Below are 26,226 nucleotides of genomic sequence, written 5' to 3' on the forward strand. Positions count from 1 at the left end.
TCATCTATGTGGAATGGATAAGAGGTTATTTTTCTTTGGGGAGGTGGGAATCCATTAAATATACCTTAAAATTCCCAAGATATGTTCCATTCTTAGACTCATTGTGACTGAAATTTCGGCATTAATTAAGGATCTTTCTGAAGACCTCCAGTTCTTCCAAGGTATTTCTCATCCTTACTCAAGGAATACCGATGTCTATATATATATATATGTCTATATATATATATATATATATAGTAGATACACATGGCAGGTAACCCCCTACAACTCATCATCAGTCAGATCCCCAACCCGACATACCAGATGACCAAACAATTAAATGAAATCCTAATGCCCTACACCCCCCCCTTCCTCCCCTAAGGTATTCTTAGAAATCCTGAAAGGAACCCCAGCCCCCTAAGGAGAGCAAAGTCGCCTTGTTGGATACTGAATCCCTCTATATGAATTCCTTTTCACCAAATTTTTTCAAGGGAAATTAGAAGAAAAGGTCCTATCTGAGAAGAAATCCAGTATATACTGTATATATCTAGATGACATGTTCATCAGGTTCAATAATGCTGATGATCTAGAAGACCTCCGCCAAACTCAAGCCTAATTTTCACCACAAAAATAGCATCAACGGGTCCCTTCCCTTTCTAGATGTAGAAGTCTCCCAATGACTGGATACAAAATTAGTGTCTACATGGACATAGTGCCCCAGAAGATACAAAGGTCCACAATTAATGCGTGTCAGGAGGGTGCTCACACTAGACGTTGTTCACCATCAACTTGAACAGACCTCCCAAGTTCTTATAAACAATGGTTTCCTTAATAACAATGTTGAGAGATCAAGGATGAAATTGACCACTGGTACCTTGGACAAAAGCCACTTGACAGTCATAAAGAATATAATCTGTTGTAATGTAAAACCCTCCCGTCATCCGGGAGGTGCTCAGATAGGAGGAAGGGTGGAGGGGTGTGGAGTGTATATATTCAGGGATGCAATGGGTGGAAATGATTTCATGCCTTTTCCTTTTTGGCTACCTCCCTTGTAAGGGGGAAAAAGCCTTGGTATATGTATGTATGTAATGTAAAACCAATACCCGAAGATAAATATCTTAATCTTATTATATTTTACCAGTCCAAGAAGTCTTTCAACAGTTTATTAAGAAAGAACTCCCTTCCTCCCCCTGACCCCTCCAGAGGAGGAATGTCATCTATATGCAGATATGTCAACACAAGGGCTTTGGAATTCGTACTGCATATGTAGGAATGATGACCACTTGCCTCACCAGACACCTTACTTGCCACCTACAAGCAGGACCTATCAAGAATCGTTACTTAAACGACCATGGAATCCCCTTGATGAGAGAACATCTGGCCAAAGGTACCATAATTCTGGACTGGGATGTTGATGCCCATCATCTTGCCCATTAATGTCCCATGTAGTGCCACACATTTAGTCATTTATTAGTATTATATTGATCTTTCCCAGTAAAAGAATTAAGGTTAAGAAAAATATCACAAACGCTAATATTTCAGTTGCATTAGAGAAAGACTGCTGCCAAAATACATGGTTGGAGACAGTGGTGTAGCAGATGTACTTTAATTCTCTAACATTTCAACAGTCCCCTTCAGAAAGGAAATGGTACAGGCAATTGAGCAAATGCTGCTTATATACATGGCTAGCAGGTATTCTTGGAATGGAGCTTGCTGCTTGGTCTGTATGTGCCCCTGTGATAACCAATCTAGCCGAGGCATATGCTTGGCTACCCTTCTCTAATTACTTGTTACTGCTAAATTGATGTAAACTGCTTCTATAGTTTTCCTTGTCATTTTTTACCATACCAATGTGAAGTACCTCTACAATGTTCCAATTGGGTAAATGGCAGTGTTCACAGCATGTATTACAACAGGTTAGAGGTTCTGTGGTGTTGCATGTCATTCTTGTGTACATAGATTCTTTTTCCAATTCCCCAGCGAATTCAGTATGCTATGTTGTCTTCATCAGAGACTACTAAATAAAATCAAAGCCCATGGCATAGGAGGAAAAGTGTTAGAATGGATTTAGAGCTTGGATTAGTAACAGAAAACAGCGGGTCACCATGAACAGAGTAAAATCTAGGTGGGGCAATGTTACAAGTGGAGTTCCCCAGGGCTCGGTTTTGGGTCTCTTGTTGTTCATTATGTACATAAACGGCTTAGACGATGGAATAGTGATGTTAGTAAGTTTGTGGATAACACTAAAATAGGATGCCTAATTAGGTCAGGAGACAGCACAGAGATTCTGAAGAATGATCTTAACAAATTGTTCACATGGTCATTGAAATGGCAAACGAACTTCAATATCTCTAAAGTGTAGCATGTTAAACGTAGGGCTACACAACCCCGAAAATAGATACAGCTTAGATAACACGCTTTTAGAGAAAACTGAATGCGAGAGAGACTTGGTAGTTCTAGCGAGTCCAGACCTTAAACCAGGAAACAATGCATTAGCACCAGGAATAAAGCTAACAAAGCATTAGGCTTCATTGCTAGGATGGTAATGAATAGAAGCGCAGAGGTAATTATCAAACTCTTGGTCTCCGTCCTACAGAGTGGACATCAATTCACTAGAATCAGTACAAAGAAGAATGACCAAAATAATACATTGACTCAGAAAACACAAACTACACCAGATTTTGTTCATGTCATGACAGGTAATAAAATCTTTGTTGGTTGTTTTTTTTATAAACTGAAAATTTTGCATTACCATTTGCCCGATGTATTACTGTCTAAAAATGGTAATTTTCCTTCCACCTCCTTTTCCACCATGAGTTCACTGTGTCTGTTTACACTGTTGAGCATATGAAGTTTGTTTCTAAATTAGTATTCTCTGGCACTAACGCGTCATATATGTAACGATACCAAGAGACTCCCCTTCCCATGATACATGTGTAATTTTCCATTTCAAGTGTTTCTATGTAAAGGGATACAATGATGGCACTGAGGGGAGATCCCAATGGCCAAACTTCCAAGTTGTACATATTCTCGGTCGTTGAAGGTGAAGCAGTTCAAGTTTACACGTGACACTAGTCTGATACAATCTGCCTTCTTAATCGGTAAGTCACTGTCATTTATTTAATCCAGTACTTTCATTACAGCTTCCATTGCCCTTTTAATCTCTACATGGGTGAAGAGGGATTTTTACATCATGACTGACAAGCCAGGAGTCCCAATGATACCAGTTACTTTGGGAATAGGAAGTGCACTGCATTGACTTGCGAAATCATTATCTGTAGGGATAGGGACAATCAGCAATCACCTTCGCAACTGTAGACTTGATCAATAGATTGGAAGATTTAGACTTAAATGGCCATTTTAATCATGTTTATGATGTAAAAGCACACTTCATTAATGTAGAGATTAAAGGGGTAATGGAAGCTGTAATGAAAATACTGGATCAAGAAAATGACAGTGACTTACTAGTTAAGAAGGCAGACTTTATCAAACTAGTCTATGTGTAAACTTGAAATGTTTCACCTTCAACAACTGAAAATAGGTACAACTCCGAGATTTGGCCATGGGATCTCCCCTCAGCAGCATCATGGCATTCCTTTACATAGAAACACAAGTGGAAAATTACATACGTATCATGGAAGGGGGCCCCTCTTGGTATCATTATGTCGACATGTTACTGTGCCAGAGAATACTAATTAAGAAAAACTCCGTATGCTCAATAGTGTAAACAGACATTGAATTCAGTGGAATAGGAGGTGGATGGAAAATCACCATTTCTAGACATGGTACTACATCAGGTTAATGGTATTGCAAAATTTTCTGTTTACAGAAAACCAACAGAAAAGATTTTATTCATTACCTGTCACAACACAACATGAACAAAATCTGGCGTAATTATTGTTCTTCCTGTGAGCCTTTTGAGTGTGTAGCCAGTTTACAAGATGAGTGTAAGCACATAACAGACACATTCTGCCGCCTTTGGCATCCAGCGGGTCTACTACAGAAGTTGAAAAATAAAGCTGAACACATGGCAGAATAACACAGCCACCAAAAAGCAAGAAAAAGACTACTTAGTGATACCTTACTCAAGACAAGTGAAACAATATCCAAGTTCCTCACAAGAATTGGGGTAAACATAAAAGTCATTAGGGCAGAAGACAAAGGATATCATATCCAGAAACCAAAACATTGAAAGAAAATAGACAGCGTAGTACACAAAATTTCCTCTGGTGGATGCAACACAGCTTACTTCAGTGAAATGTCACGAGGAATCTGAAAAAGCCTATGAACACAAGAACAACTTTCGACACCACAGAACATCTCGTTCGTAATACACGCTACGAGCCACAGCCACTTACCCAATTGTAACAATGTAGAGATACTTCACATTGGTATGGAAAAAATTACAAGGAAAACTATAAGCAGCTTATATCAATTTAGCAATAACAACTAATCATAGAGACGGGATTGTAAGCCTAGGATGCACCTCAGCTGGATTGATTACAGGGGCACACACACATACACCAATCCTTGAGCTTCATTCCAAGACGTCCCATTAGATATGTATATAAGCAGCATATGCCCAATTGCCTGTACCATTTTCTCTCCAAAGAAGACTGTAGAAACAAGAGAATAAATTGCATCTCTCCATCCTGGAATTTCCCTACACTACTCTACAACCAACCTTTACACTTGTTGATACATACATACCAAAGTGCTTTTTTTCCAAATATATGGCATAGCACAATTGATTCACTTTGTACCTTGTGGATAAGGGGGGTAATTCCTGTACCCTATCCCACTGCTTCAGTAACACTGCTCTACCACCAACAAATCTTCATATGGTAACCCATTGTTTCTGGGGCCATTGTCCTTTCATCCATGTAACCTATCTTACATTCCTTGCTAGACAAACTGCCCCCATTGCCCAATCGATCCACATTATTGTAAATGCTGGGTAAAACAATCTACACATTAAGTGGGAAGGAGTGAATGGGTGGATTTTCTGTAACATGCCATAGCTATCTAGCTCCATAGGTACAATTAGAGGAAGGGGGTTACTTGCAAAATATTTTGGTTTTAATATTCAAGCCAATGTTGAATGCACAAAACACTTTTTTGTACATATTCTATGTCCCAATAAATATCAAGTATTACCTTACAGCTTATCTTTAATCAATTCTGCTTGAAATCTTACCTTCTTTATTTAACCTATTAGCTGCATCTTTAAGTTGTTCAACCATTTTGATAAGTTCTTTAGTAGTGTAGTCAATGCCTTCAATTTCAGGAATGGCCATCAAGCATTCATCTGCCATAAACCCACAAGCCTCAGGCATGCCAGCAGTCAGGATAACTGAAATACAAAAAATAAGCAAGTTTTCAAACCATAATTAAATTACTTTCCTTATGACTACCTAACGAATTTCACTTGAACAGACCCTCAGCACCAAAGAACTTCAACATGCTGAGGTCCATTTATAAAGAAATAATTATCATATTTTGCCCCAAGTTTCATTAAATGGAAAACCTGCATCCCCACAGTGGCTGGCAACAGTCCTCAGAATTCCCCATAGATCTTTCATTGGGAAGAAATATTGGACTATTGTGGGACCATTTCTACTTCACCAGCTGAAAGCAGTCAGGAGAGGAGAGCAGTTGCTGGCTGTCAGCTCACCATGTGAAAAGTGTAGGTACGTTTGAAGTTGATAAGATGTATCTAAGGCATAATCGAAAGACAAGTGTCAGCCCCTTAGGGATGCACCTCCTGATGCATGAGGGGTATGCAGGCTTTGAAAATGGGCAGCTTGGCTGTCTTTACAAGACCACTACATGCAGGTAGTCATTACTCCCTGAGAAGGAAAAATCACTGACAAAAACATATGCTACAACAAGAGACAACAGAAAGTAAGATGCCCACATTCACTTCCTGCTTTCTCCTCTCACATACCACATCCCACCAAATGATACTACCACTTCAATCTATCCTCGGACTAAACCAAAAACACATTGTCTGCAAACAACTTGTGTTCTTTCCTCACCACCCCATCCATATACATGTTGAACAAACCATGGAGGAACTCTCTATTCTTAAACCATACATAAGTAATGGTACTTGTATAAGAACTTCCAAATGCCCTCAGGAAAGTTCCCCCTACCCATACATCCACAACACATTCCATAACAATTGTCAACCCCTGACATGCCTTTTCCAAATCCATGAGAGCCTAAAGGATGCTCGCTGGCTGTGTGGGTTAGGGCATCATTAGTTGTGGCAGATGTCAAAACGATGAAGAATCGAATTCTGCTCAGGGTGAGTTGAATTAAGGGCATGGTTCATTAATTCCACGCTACAAAGTCCACTGTAAAGGGCACAATCCTACCCTCCTGATAGGGGGGAGTTTGTGATGTTACACCAAATCAATGAAAGCCTAAAAGGCATCCTTAAATTTTGCCAAAAAAGTTGACCTACACACCCTATTCATTTCCTAAATCCAGTGCTCTTCCCCAATTACTACCTGTCTTTTTCCTTATGATTTCAATTACCACCCTCTCATACACTGTACCAAAACACTACTACTATTGTCCCCTTTTCACTTGTATACTACTAAACATACACTCCTGTCCAGTGGTACACATTATACAATCTCACCAGCCATTCCAATGAAACTCTTCTCTTCATTAAGAAATTCCAAATGACGACTAATTACCCTAAGTGCCTTATCAGTTTTTAGCTCTTAACCACTTCAGTACGAGTCAAATTCTCGCGCACAGCATCCACTGCCATATGTACAATTCATCACACTACTCGCATTATAAAATCTAGTCACTGCTATATTACTCGTTCTCTTTTATTTTGAGTAATAATAAACAGGGATGGAATAATTTTATGCCTTTTTCTTTTTGGGTACTTCCCTTGTAAGGGGGAAAAAAGCTTTGGTATATGTATGTAATAATAAACACAGAAAATGTGATCAAACCAGTTCACAGAATCCTGGGGTAACTCATGTACCCACTTGCGCCTCATGGCACCTACGTAGGCATCATTGTACCAAAGTGGTTAATGCTCTTTCTCATTTTCCATAACCCTACCATTCTCCTCTCCCATAATTTTTATAGCATCTCCCACTGCCACATTCAAAACTTCCCTGTCCTCCTTTGCATTCAACAATACCCTGATTTCTACCCATCTTTCCCTTACCACATTCACTTCCATTTGCATCCGTCCTACATCCCATACCCTCTCTCTAATACTCATATAAAAACTTTTGGCTGTCCAAACAGTCTTCCCCTTATCCCATACATCTGCATCACATCCCACAATGCCTTCCTGTTGACTGCCATATGCCTTCTTCAGATCCATAAAAGCCCAACGACATTCTTACCTTTTCCCCCTCTGCTGGGTGGAAAAGAATTCTGCTGTAAAAGGTGACTAAATGGGACAGAGCGAGGGGGCCAAGGATCCTCCACAAACTGTTCCTCCTATAAAAAGTACAAGAGGGTCTGGGAGGATGACTCCAACCAGAACTCTAGTAACGGAGTCATTTAATGTACATGATTTTCACACAAATGAGAGTAAAAAGGATGAGACTGAGGGGTTGTTTGTTTGTGAGAAGGTAGAAGAGGAAGAAGTAAGCATTGAATGAAACTAGTTGAAGGGGAGGGAAAAGTTTGAGTCAGTGGTGGATCAGTGAAATAGGGAATTCTCAGATAACTGTTTGGCAGTTGGATAATTGAGAGTTAAGGAAAAGTGGAAGAGGAAAAGTGAGGTTGAGAAATGAAGATAGTAAACAAATTAAATACATATGTATATATTAAAAAGAATACCAGATAGTGGGAAAAGTGGGAGGTGGTAAGCCATACAGGGGAAACTGGATAAGAATGGTTACAGTTCCAGGAAGATGGAGGGGAATGCAATGACAGGCAGCACATAGTGGGATGAAGAGATGCAAGAATTGGCGGTGACATCATGGCGGACAGGAACAGTAGTAACCACTTAATTGACTGGGAAAATGCAGAACTTCTAGTCCACGAACCCAACAAGATCCAGAGAAAATGTTTGGAAGCAGCCATCATACACGGAACCAACACAATTTAACAAAACTGGGGCATGTTTAATCTCACCCTACCTAATTCCTTTAATATCCATTGCCCACAAAATTTTAAGCCATACCTAGTTGCCTTCCAACTGCCCCTTTCTTATTTTCTTCTCCCTGTCATTCCTTGGTTGTGAGCTAATGTTCTTCACCCAGCCAATTGTTCCATCTTATCCTTAACCTTTCCTGTTCCCAGACATTTGGTCCACCTTCTCTTTCCTAGTATTTAGTGACCCCCACCCCTATTCCTCCCTCCCTCCCTCCCAGTTCTTCTCATTTAATCTCAGTAATGTGTATTACGACTACATACTTGAAAAAGCAGTAACAAGTGAAACGTCGTACTAATAAAGGCTCTGTCCTCGCTTGTGGTGTTTATTTCAATAGAATTGTTGCCAACTGCCCCTTTCATACGTACAGAGAGGGAGATGACACAAGATAGGAGCGAGTTGAGTGGAGAATGATTGTATATGAGTGATGCTGTGATGCATGGAAGGGAGTGGGTGGGGGGTTTGCAAGTAGTTAGGTGTGAATTATATTTTGACGCAGCCTGAAGGGATTTCTCCATCTTCTCTTTTTCTGAACTAAGGGACAGAGAGGGGGAGTTGCTGATTATATGAAGCGGCCTTCCTATGGATGTGCTGTCTTGCTGCATTACTTCTGACCCAGGGTAATGGGTGAGATGCAGGGATGACCCATTATCCAGGAGGAGCCATGAAAAGAGAGAGGGAGGGAGGGATGGAGGGGTGGTGAATGCGAGTGGTGGCTGGGGATGAAATGGGTGGGATTGGAACTATACCTTTTGACTTTGGCTACCTCTCTTGTAAGAGGAAAAAGCCCTTGGTATATGTATGTATATACATATTGGTGGATGGGGGTGGAATGAGTGAGGGTGGGTACATACCTTGACTGGCTCCTCCCTTCTGAAGAGGAAGAAGCCCGTGGTATATAAATAACTGCTATAATTCTGATCCATTTGGATGCCATAGAAGTCCCTAACATACTGTCTGCATAATTTATACTCAATATTCCATACAAGCTTAGTTAAAAGAAGAGTTAAAAAAGATCATGGAGAATAAATACACAAGAATTGGAGTGACTGTGAGATATATATATATATACAAATAATAAAAACTTATAACCAACCTGAAGCCATTGCTGGTCCAACTCCTTTCAAGTTGCAGAGAGCTTGAATGGCTGAACCCAAGTCATCTTTCTTGGTTAGAGCACGGAATGCTTTTCTCGTCTCACTCATACATAGGCGAGGTGTGTTCATTTGTATCAGGTCCTTTAAGCGCGGTGAAAATTTACCCCGCTGGAGAGGGAAAGAAAAATTAATACAGGGCATTGGCTTTAAGAACATAATTCCTTTTACACAGTAATAACCTATGGCTATGGAGAATGAAAGAAAAATTAATACACAGCATTGGCTTTAAGAACATAATTCCTTTTACACAGTAATAACCTATGTCTACTTCCAGGGGGTGCTCAGATAAGAGGGAGGGTGGAGGGGTGTGCAGTGTATTCAGGGATGGAATGGGTGGAAATGCTTTTATGCCTTTCCCTTTTTGGCAACCTCCCTTGTAAGGGGGAAAAAGCCTTGATATATGTATGTATGTACTTCCAAACCCTGAGATGAAATGTTTAAGTACAGTAGATGTTATGAGAATGGAACTAATCAGATGTGGAAGCAAGGTAGAGAAAATGGGTGGAAAGAGTGCTGAAGTGGAGTGGGCATTTGGGAAAAAATAAGGAATGCATAGCAAAAAGTGTGTGCAAATAAAAGTAGAAAGAGTGGATGGATGGATGGGGTAAAGGAGCATTGGATGCAAAACAATGTCTGTCAAGCAAGGAAGGCAGTGCAAAAGATAATGAATGGAAAGTGGTTGAAGGGACGAAGAAATTACAAAGCCAAGAAATGTTCTTGTGTTATCAGTAAAGTTTTCAAGTTGATAATGGGGGATGTCATCATACTTGAAACAATATGGATAAACCAGTTCTGGCTGTCAGGCCCTGCTGTGATCCTTTCCTGCTGCACTGCCTTGATCCTAGTGTGGCAGGAGACAAGGACAGACCCTCATCCATGAGGTGCTAAGATGGGAGGCATGATTTTGGATGGGTATATGCTGACCTGGCCATCCCCTTTACATGCAAGTTAATGTCTTTTTCATAAGTAATAATGTAGTAGTAAACAGTGACAATTTTTCCAAAAGAGCTAATTTGTCCCAACAAACCAAACCATCTTCACATACACCTCTCACTGGATGCATGAAATTATCTTTCACAACAAAACCTATAATATTCCTGTAATCATAATTGATTGGCAACAATCTATATACCAAGGTAGGTGTAGGTGTGTGTGTGTGTGTGTGTGTGTGTGTGTGTGTGTGAAAATTGTCATAATTCTAGCTAATCATGACAAACCTATTTTTGGCTGTTACATTGTGGTTCTGCTGCTAGACTAGTCGTACGAGATGTTCTGTGTCTTCTAAGTGGTGGTTGCATCTAGAGCAGTTTGAATCTGTGGCCAAGTCTATTCTGTGGTGGTGCTGTCTTAATGCTGGATGGTGTCCCAAATGCAGGCATACTAGTGTGGTTCATGTCTGGGGTTGTTGTTGGAGCATTGAATTTGATAGTCCATCCTGAAAGGTTTGTTCAGTTACCTGGGTGTGTTTGTATTTCTGTGTAGAAGTTTTGAGTGGTTTAGGTGGTAGATTGTTGTAGATGTTTGAGTAGTATGGTGCTTGTGCAGTTCTTTGTTAGTGGTGCTTGTGAGATGTAATGTGTTGTGGTTCTTGTTGTCGTTCCCTCGACTGACTGGTTGAGCAATCCCGTCTCCCTGAGGTATGCCATGGCTGGAATGGGGTTTCCCACAAATCTTTTTGTGTATATCATGCTGTTGGCATGCACGATTGTATACAATTATGTCCACCATGTATGGAGTAAGCGTTGCATCTTGGGCAATCTGTGATATGGTCATTTAGCTTCTGGTAACTTAGAAGGGCTGAATGGTGGCCACACAAGTTTGGCCAAGTGGACTTGTCCTTTCAAGGAAGACAATTCAGGTCAGGCATGCTGCAATATATTGTCTTTCAGCTTGTTAATGGAGCAGCAAGTGATATGATTATGTATATGTTCCTGGAGGCTGTTATCTGGTGGTTATGTAGGAAGAGAGTATTTGTGTGGTATACTGTAGGTATTTGGATGTTGCTTTGATGTTTCTTGGTGTGTGTGTGTGTATGTGTGCTGTGTTTGTGGAGGCTGCAGCAAATGTTTGTGTGCCTCTTGTATAAAGGTGATCCTCGACTTAAGAGAACTTTCATTTCATGGTGTAAATGGTCAGTAGGTGTTGTACTTGTGCAGCCTATAACTGTCTTTGGGGCATTGTTTTGTATGGTCTGTAGGGTGTGGTGTGCCTTAGTGAGATTAGGGGCCCATGCATGGCTTGCATAATTTGTCAAAGAGAGTATATTTTGTTTGTGTACTAAAGTAATAGTTTCTTTGTTTTGTCCAAATGTTGTTCCTGCAATTGATTTCAGTGTGTTATGTCTAGGTGTACATTTTGGCCCTATGTTTGCGATGTGTTGTTTGAATGACATGGATGTTATATGTTATGCCAAGGATTTTGTGGGTGTGGTATGAGTGTTGTTGGTATACAGGCATGACATGTACCTGGGCTCCACTGTCCAATTGGTAAGAAGTGTGCTATAGATTAGGGTAGGGCTATTTTGAGTCTATTTGAAGTGAATCAGGTTTTGAGTGTGTTGAGGTATGGTTGTAGTATTTTTATTGTTTTGCCAGCAGGGATCTGGCATAGATTGTGTTCTTCACTTTCCTGTGATGTTCGGTTGGGAGAATTTTGGTTTCTGTTTGTAGGTGTCCTATGGGGTTGTTTTAGTATATTTTGGTCTCCTTCTCAGTGCTCCATCCTGCAGGGTTTGTAAATAATTTGTTTGATTTACAGATTATTGTGAACCATTCTGCTTGTTAACTTTTGCTGTCAGGTCTGATATATGATACATTGACATGGCCTGAAAGGGGTTTCTCCTTGTCTTTCCTAATTCCACATCAAGTAATTAGAGGAGAAATCCTTTTACGCCAAATCAATGTATCATCCATTCGTATCCATTTCTTGCCATCCCTTCCCTGCCCAGTAAACCAATATGCCTTTCCAACTACACAGATCTATCTAAAGCTATTATGATCATAATCCCCTTTTCCATTGTAAAGTATAATAAGCACTCTTCCAGTCCTCTGGCATAATCCCCTCCTTTAGGCACACACTGATCAATCCATCACAACAGTTCCTTCCTTCATCTGACACTCCATATGACAGCCAGCCAACCCAGACACCTTACCAGCACTGGTCACTTCCATAGATTTTGAACAGCACCTTTTTCTATAGCTCTGTAACTTTCTTCTCCCACCAGTCATTTTCCTTGCATCTCCCACTGCCATAATCAAGGGAATAACCTAAGCCTAAATTATCATCATTTCTCTAACACAGACAAATGATGTCTCTGGTCCCCTTTGAGACAACCCAAAACAGTCCCTAAGTATTGGTTACATGTTGCCATGCAATTAACACACCAGTATGTGTATGTAGTATAAATAAAACAAATGTATTTACATCTTTAGTTCAATATACCCATGCATAAATAACTATCATATTGTAGCATACCCCTAAACTGGTGCTTTTGTCATGTCCAGGAACACACCCAACCCAGCCCCATACATAATTTGGATACAAAACCTGTTCAGGAACATAACCCTTGCACAACTTGAGGTCATTGTTATGGATCAATGACAGGGACCTGCTAATGGTGGTCCATCAAGATGGATACCTGAGAAAAAAGTCTTCAAAACCCATAAACCCCCTGACCCTGATCTGAAGGTGCAGGTCGTTCAGTCATCTGGCCCAAGATATTTTCTCGATCAATCTTGACTAAATTCCCTTCACTGGTGACTGTTCCACTCCTATAATCCAGTGACGCAAAAATAATCCCAACAGAATGTCCCAAGTTTCTTTCTGGAAGATATCAGGACCACCAGCCACTGTGGGAGCTGCAGGTTTCCAATCAATGAAACATGGTGACAATCATTAATACTAACCACTTCAGTATGGGTCAAATTCTTGCGTGCAGCATCAGTTCCTTCATCCTATAATTCACCTTCACATTCATTCTAGGAATGACTGCATATTTGATGCAGTCAATATTCTATGAACCTTCATGACACCCCAACAGAACAAGTCACTCAGCATTCTTTTACGATGAGACTAATCACGGAATTAGAACCAATAAATTTTAACTCGCATCCCTCTGTTCTGCTGCCCTCCTTAAAACCTTAAATCTTTCCTTTACCACTTCTAGGACAAGACCTTTTGGTGTAATGTCCCCAAGGACAGAAGCTCCGTTTACTGCGACAATACTACTCTACTACTCCCGACTCTTCACACTCACAATTAACAAGCCAACACCATCATTCTTTACACATCCTCCACATTGGTCTTCATTCACTTAACTATATTCAAATACCCTTCCAAACTCAAGTCATCAACTACTCCTATGAATCTAAACACATCATCCACAAATAGTGGCTTCATTTATTAAGTCCTTATAAAATGTTAAGAAAAAATGGTAAAATGTAAACAGGAAAATAACATTAAACAAAACTCACCATCAACTTCCACTTCATACATTGACAGAGTTCTTCATGGGTTAGATGTGCATCTTTGCCACGTGCTTTTATTCTTTTTGGTAGTTCATGCTGATACCTGGAAAAAATAAATATTACTATTATTTGTTTACAGCCACTCGGGTTGATTTACACCCAAGGGCTAGGTAATTTAAAAGACGAAGCAATCCAAACCATCATGATTACACTGTATCATCAGACAACACACATTAAGGCCAACTAGTCCCTTTGTTAACATTCTCAATTTCCTGTTATCTTCACACAAAAAAATCATACTGGATAACACTTTCCTTTTTACTCTAGTTGCCACCAGATTACTCAGCAGTACATACTATGGTGGTGAAATGTTAATTCTAAATAACACACCTGCACATGGAAAAAACGTGACACACTAAGAACTTAAATACAGTACAAGTCTAATTAAAGATAAAGCCAATATGGAATTGGCCCTGAAACCAGAGATCATGTGCTATGTATGCAGTTACCAGTATGTGCAAGACCAGGAAAACTGCCCAACACCTGCACACTACTGACAAAAAGGTTCTGACAATTTTTGTCAACCTAATAGCAATAACTGTAGTTCAGGCCCACAAGGTCTGCATAAGAATCAAGGCTACATATGAATGGATAAATACATAATATAAAGCCTTTCCCCTTTATAAGCAGGGTATCTGAGTCAAAAGTTAAAATTCCCCCTTTATAAGAGGGGTATCTGAGTCAAAAGTTAATATCTACACCTATACTCGTCCAAACCCTCCTACCTTAACACCTCATTGATAGGTCATCCCTGACCTATACTACACTGTTCAAGCGTAAGGTTCTACCAAAACAGAATATTTTACTGATGAATAATAACTAAAATCCACCGATGAAACACTGACCTTTTCATGGAGAGAATCCAATGACAAGTACATAATATGGCTATTTGAAATTCAGGATGCAAAATTTTACCCTAGTCATCAAAAGAACCATATATATTACATGTAATGCATTTAATTCACACCAAATCTGGCCAAAAACAAAGATGTATAGATGTATTTAGGTATTTTTTCTTATGACTTTTTCAAGTGAAGGAGGATTCCCAACATAACCTTCACCAAACCTTCAATCATCTCCCACACCAACAGAAATGAAAACGAGATTAGTTTCTTTATCTCAGAGGTAACAAAAAATGGCTTGGGGGGGGGGGGAGGTAGTAAAACAGTTTGGAGAATGAAAAGACAGGAGGAAATGACAATAACATTTCTTAAACAAGACTAACCTACACACATGAAATGAGGTTTGACATGCATAAGTAAATTTTAAACTAAGATTCCCAGTAGCAGGAGGAAGAAGAAAAGAAAATGAAGGAAAAATTACAACACACCCTGTACAGTAGCTCAGCAGTGTCTGCAAATGTACACATCAACAGATGTATGCATGTTTTGCTTTCTTAGCAGTAATATTCATGGTAGCTAACCATGTTAGAAACCTTAGAGCCTAAAGTTGATTATAGTATAAGGATGGATAATTATCCATCCTTCGTAACATGCAAAAAAACAAACTGCTCCAGATAAAGCCATCACAGAGAAGACACAGAACACTCATCTTGCACTGTCCCACCCAAACCATACCCAGAAAACACATTTCCTTCTTCACTGACTTATAGCCTAATCTGTTGACTATTGCTGGTTACCTGTATTTAGTGGCGTGGGTCTCCTGGAAGTGATCAGGGGCAACAGATGGACTGACTGATTGACAAACACTGTTGAAATACTGATTAACATGGTTTAACATCACAAAATCCCCCATCTAAGACAGAGCCGGGATAACTGTTCCCCTCTACATTAAATTTAAATCACATCGAGAATTGACTGTACAAAATTTACACAGCTATGGATTTTTGTGACACTCCTATACACATACAACATTCTTGTATTAGACACGCACACACCTCTGTACACGCCCACATGCATGCACACACTTTTGTACACACCCACATGCATGCACACACCACTCAACTGCGAACTCACTAGTAGAGTTCAAGTCCCTGCTCAGGTCTGTAAAGCATCACAACACTGCAAGCTGGTACCCCAGCTCTGGTAGGCAAGGAGTTGGAGGTGTAAGGCGCATTATCCATAGCGGCCATATACAAGATCTGGGCTTTCATCCAGGAGGGTAATAGCTGTCAACAAGTCCAACATAAGATCCAAAGACAGTGGTCAATAACACACACATGCACACTATATAGGCTGTTAGAGAGAGAGCTGATGAATGCCCCAGCTATAAGAAGTCGACAAAAACAACCTGGTTAAAAATAATGGGTTGGAAGAGAACAATTGTGTCCTGATCTAGGACAAGTAATATATTAAGAACATAAAAAAAGAAGAGAGCAGGAGACCATAAGGCCTACACTAAGCAGTGTTATGGCTATTATCACCTATCATCCCCATCTATAACCTTCACTTAAAACCATCCAACCTTCTCTTAAAACAACCAATAGTTTCACCACTCACAACATAGTTACTAAGTCTATTTCATTTGCTGACCACTTTCATGGTAAACCAGTTCTTGTCCATTTCCTTCTTAAATCTAAATTTGCCCAATTTACGAACAAATCTCACTGTGATTACCATGTCTGCATCACCCTTGTTAAAGCAATTTATTCACTTGAATACCTCTATTAGATCACACTATACTGCACCTTTATAGTGTAGATTAAGGTGCTTAACCCTGCTCTCATAACATAAATTTCTGAGCCCATGTGTTCTCATCTGTACGGATTCTAATGAATTATACATTCTATGGGCAGAGACCAAAACTGTACCACATAGCCTAAGATGGGCCTAACTAATACCAGATAATAACTGTCCTAGTTGTGAATCCTTATGCTTTATTAGCCCTATTCCTGGCACTAATTTTTTTGCACCATTTCCAGGATTTAAGGTCAGGCCTCCCTAGCACCCCCAAGTCTCTCTCTCACTTAGTTTTCTCTAAAAAGGTGTTATCTATGCTTCTGCTTTGAATTATGTATACCTACATTTAACACCCTGCACTTTGATATGTTGAAGATTATTTGCAATTTCACCAACCATGTGAATAATTCAGGATTTTCCAGCAGTATTCTGGCATCTTCTGGCCTGATTTAGCATCCTATCTTAGTGTTGTATGCAAAGTAATGTCACTAAAATCCTATTGTCAATTCGTTTATATACACAATGAACAAGAAAGGACCCAATACCAAGCTCTAGGGAACTCCAGTGACACTCCCTCCCCACCATTTGAATTTTACATCATTAATGGTGACCCGCTGCTTCCTGTCACTGATCTATATTCTAATCCATTAAAACACTTTTCTTCCTATGCCATGGGCTTTGACTTGTAGTAGTCTCTGGTGGGGCACTTAAGTCATTATAATTATCAGTTATCTGACACTGTAGACATTAGTGTAAAAGGATAGATGAATTACACATGTACTCTTAGTGAACCCATGCTGTGAGTCACAAATCACGTCTCTTGATGTGATTCCCGATTCTATTAGCTATTATCAATTCTAGCCTTTTACCTAAAACCAATGTCAAACTTATTAGCCTGTAGCTGTGTATAGACAATTTATCACAATTTTTTATAACAGGAACAACTTTTGCCTGCCCCCAAAGATAAGAGGCATAAATCCAGTACAGTATCTATCAACTTGGAAGATATTTCCATTAACTGGTTGCAGATTTCAAATTTACTCTGAGCACTCTCAGAAGACCTTCGTCTAGACCTGGAGTTTTGTAGATACAAGTCTATCAAGTTGTTTATCTACTTCTTAATGATGCTAGTTAATATACTTCCCTCTTCCCCAACAAAGATAGGATTGCAGTCAGATACCATATCATATTACTTTAATATGAAAACAGAAGAAAGCAATACAAGAGATATCTATAAATTGGAAGGCAAGTGAAACCTAAGATAACAAATCAGAGGAAAAATATGATGAATAAAATTCATAACTGATACAGCGTTTCAACAACCTGCTTTACCAAGTACATGAAGCAAATGCAATTAAGAAAATCCATTGGACAGAGGAATAATAGGTAAGTGGTCCTGTAAAATGGACTTTAGAATCATCTTCCACTTGTCTCCAAAACCCACAAGACAACTTCACCTCCAGGAGAATGATGCAGTTTCCAGATTGTATCCAAAATATCCCCCCCCCCTTTTTTTTTTTTTAACATAAGGAACTGACCCCTAGCATCTCCCACCTATTCTAATAAGACAGTAGCATATTTTCATGTAAAAAACTGGCCCGAACATCTCCCCTCAAGGATATAACACAAGGTCCAGTGTCACCCACTGTGGGGCCATAGGTTCCCAGTCAGTCAAACTTGAGGTAACACTTCAATATGACATGACACAAAATTATCTACAGAACATATATTCTCACTGAACAAGAACAGTGACCAACACAAACCCTCCCACTAAACACAATGGTGATATTTCCTATAGATAAACAATCCTCACAACACCAAACTGTCACTGAAGAAAAACTCCATCACACTAGGGTTGACATGACAACTGACAAAAAATATAAATGAAACCAGTTATATTCAGAATAGTACTATACAGCACATTGGGCAATTTTTTCAACATTCTGGAATATACTTTGCATACACACATGCTTCTTTATTTTGAAGAGCATGAAAATGTGAATCCAGTATATATTCATCAAGCAAGTTTACACTAATGCATCCCTTGCATATATCCATGATCTGTTTCCTTCCCTGCGACCTTCAGGCAACTGGCAATAGCCAGTTACAAACACCAACAAAAACTTGACATTATCCAAACCAAAGGCTAAGGAATAACAATAATAACAAATTATACCCACTGCCCATTTTTAATGCCTAAGTCGTACCAATTACACTCATGAAATCTAATAAAAAAAATTTAGCACACCATTGCAATGTCCCTTTTCAAGATATATACACTGTCTGCCATAAAAAACAATGGCACTAACACTACTTGCCAGAAGCGGCAAATCTACACTGATACAACGTAACTATTAGTCTAATGCTTCTTCTCAGGGCTATCACTGCCAATTACTGTACGATTGATGGTTTCCACTTTGTCTAACTCAAGGTAGCTATATTATTATTGTACTAATACAACGATACAAGTCTTCCTGTGTTAATATAGACCATGTAATGATAGTGTAGATGCATATATCAATCTCTACACCTCTGAAATATACCCAGGGGCATTGGATGAGTTCGCAACACTCCTGAAGGAAGATGTACCATGGAAAAATCTATCTATATACCACGGGCTTTCCCCCACCCCTTTATCAGGAGGGTAGCCAAGTCGAAAGGTACATACCTATTCCCACCCATCCACCACACTTTGCTCCCTCTCATCTTAGCTCTTCATGCATGAAGGGTCATCCCTGTTTCCTGCCCTACCTTGGGTCAGACGTGAAGCAACAAGACAACAAAATAAAATAAATGAATAATAATTTGATTTTAACTACACAATCCAAGTCATCAACTAAATTATTTTCACTATAGGCAATACAAAATGACAAAATTGTATACCTAAACCTAGTGCCTACAAAATCACCTTACACTATACAAATTGATGAAATTATACACCTGAAAAAATACTCCAAACATGGACAATGAAAAATACAACATAGCTCCCAAGCCTTACTAATAACTAATTATCAAATCATCGAACCCTCCAATGATAAACGAGATCATTTGTTTAAAAATGTACAAGTTATCTTATATTACAACAGTTTCAGAACTTTACTCTTTTATTATTATTTTATCAATAATATTGGTTACACAAGCTTCAATGAATAATATTATGAACAATTTACAAACTTAAAATATGACTAAGTCATGGTATGGTAAACAAGACTTTCTATAACTTGCTTCAAATTATCCATCACAAATTTCACTTGTCTACATAGGATGAATTTATTCACATGAACCAAGGGGTCATCTTTATGATTTCATTCCAGGTAGCCTTGGACTGTCTTATTGAACTTAACCACTGTTTCTGTCATAGCTTATGCCATGCTGCTGATAATCTTTTATTAAATATGTGATACTCCTTCAATAATTTGGGGGTATACTCAACTCTTCCCATATCAGGGTTATCCCTTTTGTTCCATTCAACTTGGCAAATCTGTAATATATATACTTATATATAATATGTACATGTAAAACAATTAAAATCCCCAGAACACAACTAAGCTTGCTTAGGCTGTATGATTAACCATTAAACTAACTTTTCAAAAAGAAAAATCTTATTACCATACCTATATTTAACACAACTATCACTTATAACCATTAATCTTCCCCACTAGAACAATATTGTACCATCATACCACACTAATGTTCCCCCCCCCCCTTACAAGGAAGGTAGCCAAAGTCAAGAGGCATAAATCCACTCCCACCCATCTCAGCCCCACATACCCCACCCCCATTCACCATCTCTCCCCCTTTTCTGGATGACGGGTCATCCCTGCATCTTGCCCACCGCCCAGGGTCTGAAGCAATGTAGCAAGACACAGCACATCCACAACCAGGCAGTTTCATTTAATCGGCAACCACGCCTCTTGTTACAACTATCAATAAGAGGGTAATATCTTACATGAATAGAATCCAACAATGCAAAGAACAAGTTCATTACTAGCCTTGTACTAAGGTATTTAGTTTTTCAACTTCAGAAATATTTGGGGGAAATAGCTAAGTTATAATCAAATATAAAACAAGCTAAAGTTCAGCATACTGTACCTGTAAAAAGTTGACAAAAACATTATACTGCTGTGAACTGAACAACTGGAAATAACATCTTGTTTTCTCAAGAAAAGCAAGCAAATAAAAAAGTAAATATACCAATTATAAATAAACAAAACATTCACACTCCTGCAGAAGTAAAACCTGATAAGAGCCCAGTCTACTACATGACCCATTCTCTAAACAGAATCCTCCTACTCCGCTCAAAACTCCCCTCCAGCAAGGAGATGGACATCGGGTATGCATATCAAAACAAAGGGACCGGAGTTGCCAAAGACGACTTTACTGCATTTAAGTGGAGCGAGAGCAGGGACCCGGAGGGTAAAGAAAGAGAAGGAACGATCGAGACATGAGAAAGAAAACGATCGAGCGAGACGGACAGACAGACAGACAGACATGTAGAGAGTGTTGCTGGGATGGGAAGAAGCTAGATCTTCTGCAGAATTTATGGGATCAAACATGTCCTTCATTGAAGGTAGTACAGAGGAATGAAGTGGACTGGGGAAAAAGTGGAACAAGTGGACAGGGGCAGTAAGAAGTGGAGCTGTGGAAGAGCATGTAGGTGGGGGAACATCAGAAGATAGGACGCGCCAACACACAAAAGTGGAGTGCAACGAAACGGAGGTGGAAAAGTTGTGGAGGATAAAAGGAGGAGGAGCGGTGGAGGAGGAAGACCTGTGAAGGTGAATGATGAATGGAGGTGGAGGTGGATCATGGCTGGACAAGTGGAGGTTGTGGTGGCGAGATGGCGGAAGTGGCGAAAGGGATGGGGGAGGAATAGGAACGGACGTGATGGTGGAGAGGAAGGTTTGTTGGGGAAAATGGACGAGGAACCAAAGAATGGGGAAGTGGGAAAATATGTGGATAAGTGAAATAATCAGATGAAGGTGAAGTAGGATGGCGAAGGAGATAGAGGGTAGGGCAGATGAGGAGTGAAAGGGATGAAATGAAAGTAACAGGGAAGGGAAAGTAAGAGTTAGGAGAAAAATGGGGTGACGGAAGAGGATAAGGGAGACAAGGGGTGGAGCGGCGGTAAAGGGTGGAAATGGGGGTGGAACAATGAAAGGAGATTAAGGAAAAACTGGATGAAAGGGGAGACGGGCAAAGGAAAGGAGAGATGGGGCAACGGGGTGAGGGAAGTGGGGAGGAAAGAGAGGGGAGACGGGGGGCGAAAACCAGATGCAGGGAAGACCCGAGGGGGGAAGAGTGAAGGGTAAGTGGGGGGATAGGAAACTGGGGGGGGGGCGAAAACGGCAGAAAAGGAAAAGGGTGAAGAAGGGAATTCAAGAATAAAAGGAAGGAGGGGAAGCAAGATGAAAGTGAAGGAAAAGGAGAAGTTTGTAAGAAGTCGAAGGGGGAAAGAAAGGTGGAGGGGAGTGGAAACGTTAAGTGGAATGAGGGAGGGAGAGGTGGAAGGGTGAGTGGGGAGAGCGAAGTAGACGACTAGCTAAGGAAACGGAAAAGGAAGAAAGATGGCAAGGGGGACGGAGAGGGACGGAAAAGGTTTTGTGATGAAGAAATTAAGAGGGAAAATTAATCTGATAGAAAAAAGAGGCAGCGGGCGGGAAGGGGGGTTTGATGCAATAACATTGGTGACATTGGGCTAAAAATGGAAGAGGTAGAGGTACAGGAGAGGGCAAGCGGGTGTACTATGTTCAACAAGATTAACAATGGTATACCAGATGTGGCTTATGATGGGCAAAACTAGGCTGGGAAGAACCGGAGAGAAGCGGCAGATTTACGGGGGAAATGAAGAAATGCGTGGACATCGGAACACACACGAGCCTACAACGGGGCGGGGAATACCAGTAGGAAGAGGAAAAATGAAAGGGAAGGGGAATAATGTGGCCTCCGGCAGGAGTAGGGAAACGGTCGTGGGTGATGTAAATGCGGAGTAGCAACATACATACAAGGGAGAGGGAAAAACAGGGTCGTGGGCCAGCCCACGATTCAATGAGCGAGGTTCAGATTACTAACGCGAGGGAGAGAATATAACATGGGGGAATGGGAGGATGGAGTTGGAATAATAATAATAAAGGAAGAAAGTGAACCAATGCATAAGACGAAGTAATGGTAAACAGCGACCAAGTACATAGGAGGGGTATGGGATGTGGTGAAAATATGGAAGAATGGGATAGCACAAAATAGGGGGTAGAAAAGTGGAAGGAAAGTTAAATGGTGGATGGATGGATAAGGTAAAACATAGGTTGGGGGTCAAGAAGTTTTCGATGGGGAAGCGAAGAACAAAACAAAACAACCGACACGGAACTAAAGAGTGGAAAGCCGAAGATTGGCGGCAGCAGAGGCGTAGGAGCGGGTGACGGAGGGACGGGAAGAGGTATGGGGTGAAGGGAGAGAGAGATGAAAAGAAAGGGGGTAACCAAAGTGGGAGAGTGGGAGAGACACACGTCAAGGCTCAGAGAAAACTTGGTAATGGAAAATGGTGGGTGGGGAGAAGAGCGGGGAGTAATGAGTGACAGAGGGAAAGGATGCCCCCCTCCCCACCTCCACCCACCCCGGTGTGAGAGTAAGTGAGTTTGGTAGCAAGGTAGTACAAAGATGAGTGAGAGCGTGGGTGGTGGCGGTGTGTATGTGTTAAAAGCAGTGCACTAACAGAGGCGAGGGAAAATATTAATTGTAAAGTAAAAATGAACAGAGAAATGGATTGAAAGGGAAGCAAGTGAGACAACAAGAAATACGAGGAGGGGTGGGAAGGGAACACGGTAAGAAGCGGGAAGGTTGGAATTGGGGAGAGGAAGGAGGGGAGAAAGGAGAGTAAAGACCTTGGAAAGGAGGATCGAAGAGAAAGAAAATGCCAGAAGAATAAGGGGAGAAGTAGAGGGTGGGAAGAGGGAAGAACAAGGAGTGAGGTATAGAAAAAAGCGGTAAATTATGTGGGGTGTAGGTAACTATGCTTTCTCACAGTACAAACTGTATATACAGGAAAATATTAACTAGCATGGACAGGGTTTTGAGGGGTTTGTGCATTTGATTCCCGTGGTAGCAACAACTCGCTTCTATTACAATTCAAATTTCCAACTCCCCTCTTGAAGGAATAAACTATACCCCCAAGTAAATGACAAACAAATAAATAAATAAATAAATCAAATAAATAAGTAATAAAATAAATAAACAAAATAAAATAAATAAAAATAGAGCTTGTAATAAAATTATTTAACATTTCTCAACATTTTCTTTATCTTGTTCAATCTTGAAGTCTCTCAGTTACCAACCTACAGGCTTATTTATTCCCCTCATTCATTATAACTAGCTAACAGGCCTTAATTTTACTAGTTCACAACTTAACATTTCAAGTTGAATATAAGTGTACATCTTTAGCCTTAAAAAATATATAAATAAATAAAAATAAATTTATACATAAATAAAATGCTGTGATCACTGTACTGATTGGTTAGATTTAATTTTCAAGTTAACAGCATTCCTGTTCATCAGAAAATATCTTGGTTGACCACCGGACACAAAGTTAACGATTAACCATATCTAACAATCTCTTCTGATTACCAGAACTGACACCAGACAACAATTCACATTAACAAGAGAAAAATTATCCACCATCCAATATGAAAAGTCAAACCCTTCAAATACATGAACAGCAGAAGCCAATTTGTATGGAATTCACTATGTAATGTATGCAATGCACTAATGCTGCATAAAATGTGAAATGTTTTAACTCAAGTGCCCCAACTATGATTTATAACTATAACCAGGAAGCATTTCTACTATCTATATACCTTGCACCAACTCAAGGGATGGAAGCAGTTTCCTACACCTACAAGATTCCTTATTCAGGGGCACTTTCATTTTATTCTGGCTACAAGAAGGCCATTTTATTTCTTGTGGCATCCCCTCTGTACCTTGGGGGAATTTCTCAAGCACATCAACAAAAATAAATAATAATACTGATAAAATCAAAGATAAATAAATTTGCAAGGCTATTTCCATCATAACTCAAGCCATCAGCTAACATAAATTACATATTCACAGTTATTGAATATGTTTAGTAGCTTCCAGCTATACATATTCAATAACTTTGATTTTTATGATATACTAAAATATCAAACCAAATACACATCATCCCTAATGAAAAAATAAATGCATAGATAAAATATAAATAAATAAAAGAAAAATTAATACAGTACGGAATCCTGATGAATTATATCATGGTGATAAATTATAAATACGGCATGCTGGTAAATGTATATGCGTATACCAGCTAATCCATGACCTGACAATTTTCAATGTATCCACATTCACACCAAAATAGCCTTAAACCCATTACAATAAAATACTGTATGTGAATGTTAAAAATATACTATTCCAGTATTTCACAGCATTTTCTAACAACCATGCAATTTGTTTTTGTTAAATTTGGTATACCATGCCAATTGTTATATTTGGTTACATCAGGCTAGATTTAACTATGTTTAGGTACTATTACGTTAGAATTTATTTGTCAGAATCAAATTGCACCAAGTTAATCTATTCCATCAATCAAAATTCAGTAATAGGGTAATTACCAATGATTACAGAATTACAATGACTAATCCTGCAAGTTAATTTAACCATTGTTAAATATATAAAATAAAATAATTAGTTATAATATACACATCCCAAGAAGTACAAAATACAGTAATAGAACACCAGACCTTCCACCAAAAACTATCACTCTTATTCCAATGTTAAACATGAAATCACAATATTAAACTGAGATACTCCACCTTGCTGAACACCAGTCCCACTAATTGTGTTCAAACACCACCGAAAATTATTTAAACAAGCACCACATCTTACACAAAAAATTACATTTCATTCCAAACAGAAACCTGCATACAATTTACCATCTGAAAAAGCCACAATTTTTCCTATTAAATGTTTTTTTTTCCAAACTAAGCTTTTTAACAACCATGGTGTTTCACAACAAATTCAGAGCCTGCTACAATAAAACTGACCCACAATACATCTAAAAATAAAAATAAAATAAATCAAAATTCACTTGAAATATCGGTACCCTTTTGCTACCTCATGATAAAATGTGCCCAATATTTTCTATCATTTCTAATAAAACGCCATATCTTGCCCTAACTTAATTACGTGTACACCTTCAGAACCTTTATTCTTACCATAAAAATGCATATTTGAGTTCATAACAGCAACGGGCATGTACCCTTAAACCTACACTCCGAAAATAAGGTTTGTTCCACCATTCACCCTGGCCACCACCTATTGCCATATTGACACCAAAAAACAATATTTTCCATTAATACACGAAACACATACACCATTCGCTACCTAAATCGTGCATCCACACAATTCCCTAGTAATTTCGTGGTAATCTAAAAGGATTTTTGGTGGGAAATATGTTAAAGAATAACCAAGAGAAAAAAACTGTTCATGGCCACTATGGTTCTGCAACCTCATTACATAATCAAATATCTGGAGGCTCCTACACTGCACACAGACGAGCCTTTCATCACAGAAAGCATTTCGCCCTCTCTGTCCACTATAATAGTTGGAAAATAAGTCAAAACTATGGGCGAAATATTAGTCAGCACATCCCGTCGACTGTACCTCTGGCAGCCCTGATCCAGCCGTCCCTTGTTAATTATGGTATTGGAACTCCCAGTGACGCATAAACGTTACATACTAAACTTCATTATCGTCCATCACTA

The 26,226-nt window shown here is 39.5% G+C and overlaps 2 protein-coding genes across 4 annotated transcripts in view; one reads left to right on the forward strand and one right to left on the reverse strand.

Annotated features, from left to right (window-relative positions):
• Positions 1-7,354, forward strand: part of LOC143041040 (uncharacterized) — a 59,686-nt gene extending 52,332 nt beyond the window's left edge. The window contains exons 3-4 of the mRNA XM_076212643.1: positions 1,183-1,366; positions 5,608-7,354. Of these exons, the coding sequence (XP_076068758.1) occupies positions 1,183-1,366; positions 5,608-5,611 (188 nt within the window). The 3' untranslated portion in view covers positions 5,612-7,354. The remainder of the gene's footprint in view (positions 1-1,182; positions 1,367-5,607) is intronic.
• The window catches only part of Amun (protein amun), a 31,349-nt gene that overhangs the window by 4,408 nt on the left and 715 nt on the right, over positions 1-26,226 (reverse strand). For all 3 annotated transcript variants that reach the window (XM_076212637.1, XM_076212638.1, XM_076212639.1), the window contains exons 2-4: positions 13,749-13,845; positions 9,216-9,384; positions 5,177-5,332 (exon numbers count right to left, since the gene is read on the reverse strand). In XM_076212637.1, coding sequence (XP_076068752.1) covers positions 5,177-5,332; positions 9,216-9,384; positions 13,749-13,845 — 422 coding nt within the window. The remainder of the gene's footprint in view (positions 1-5,176; positions 5,333-9,215; positions 9,385-13,748; positions 13,846-26,226) is intronic.

The sequence above is a fragment of the Oratosquilla oratoria genome, chromosome 30, assembly GCF_046742065.1.
Source record: "Oratosquilla oratoria isolate Oo_2021 chromosome 30, ASM4674206v1, whole genome shotgun sequence".
NCBI classification, from domain to species: Eukaryota; Metazoa; Arthropoda; class Malacostraca; order Stomatopoda; family Squillidae; genus Oratosquilla; species Oratosquilla oratoria.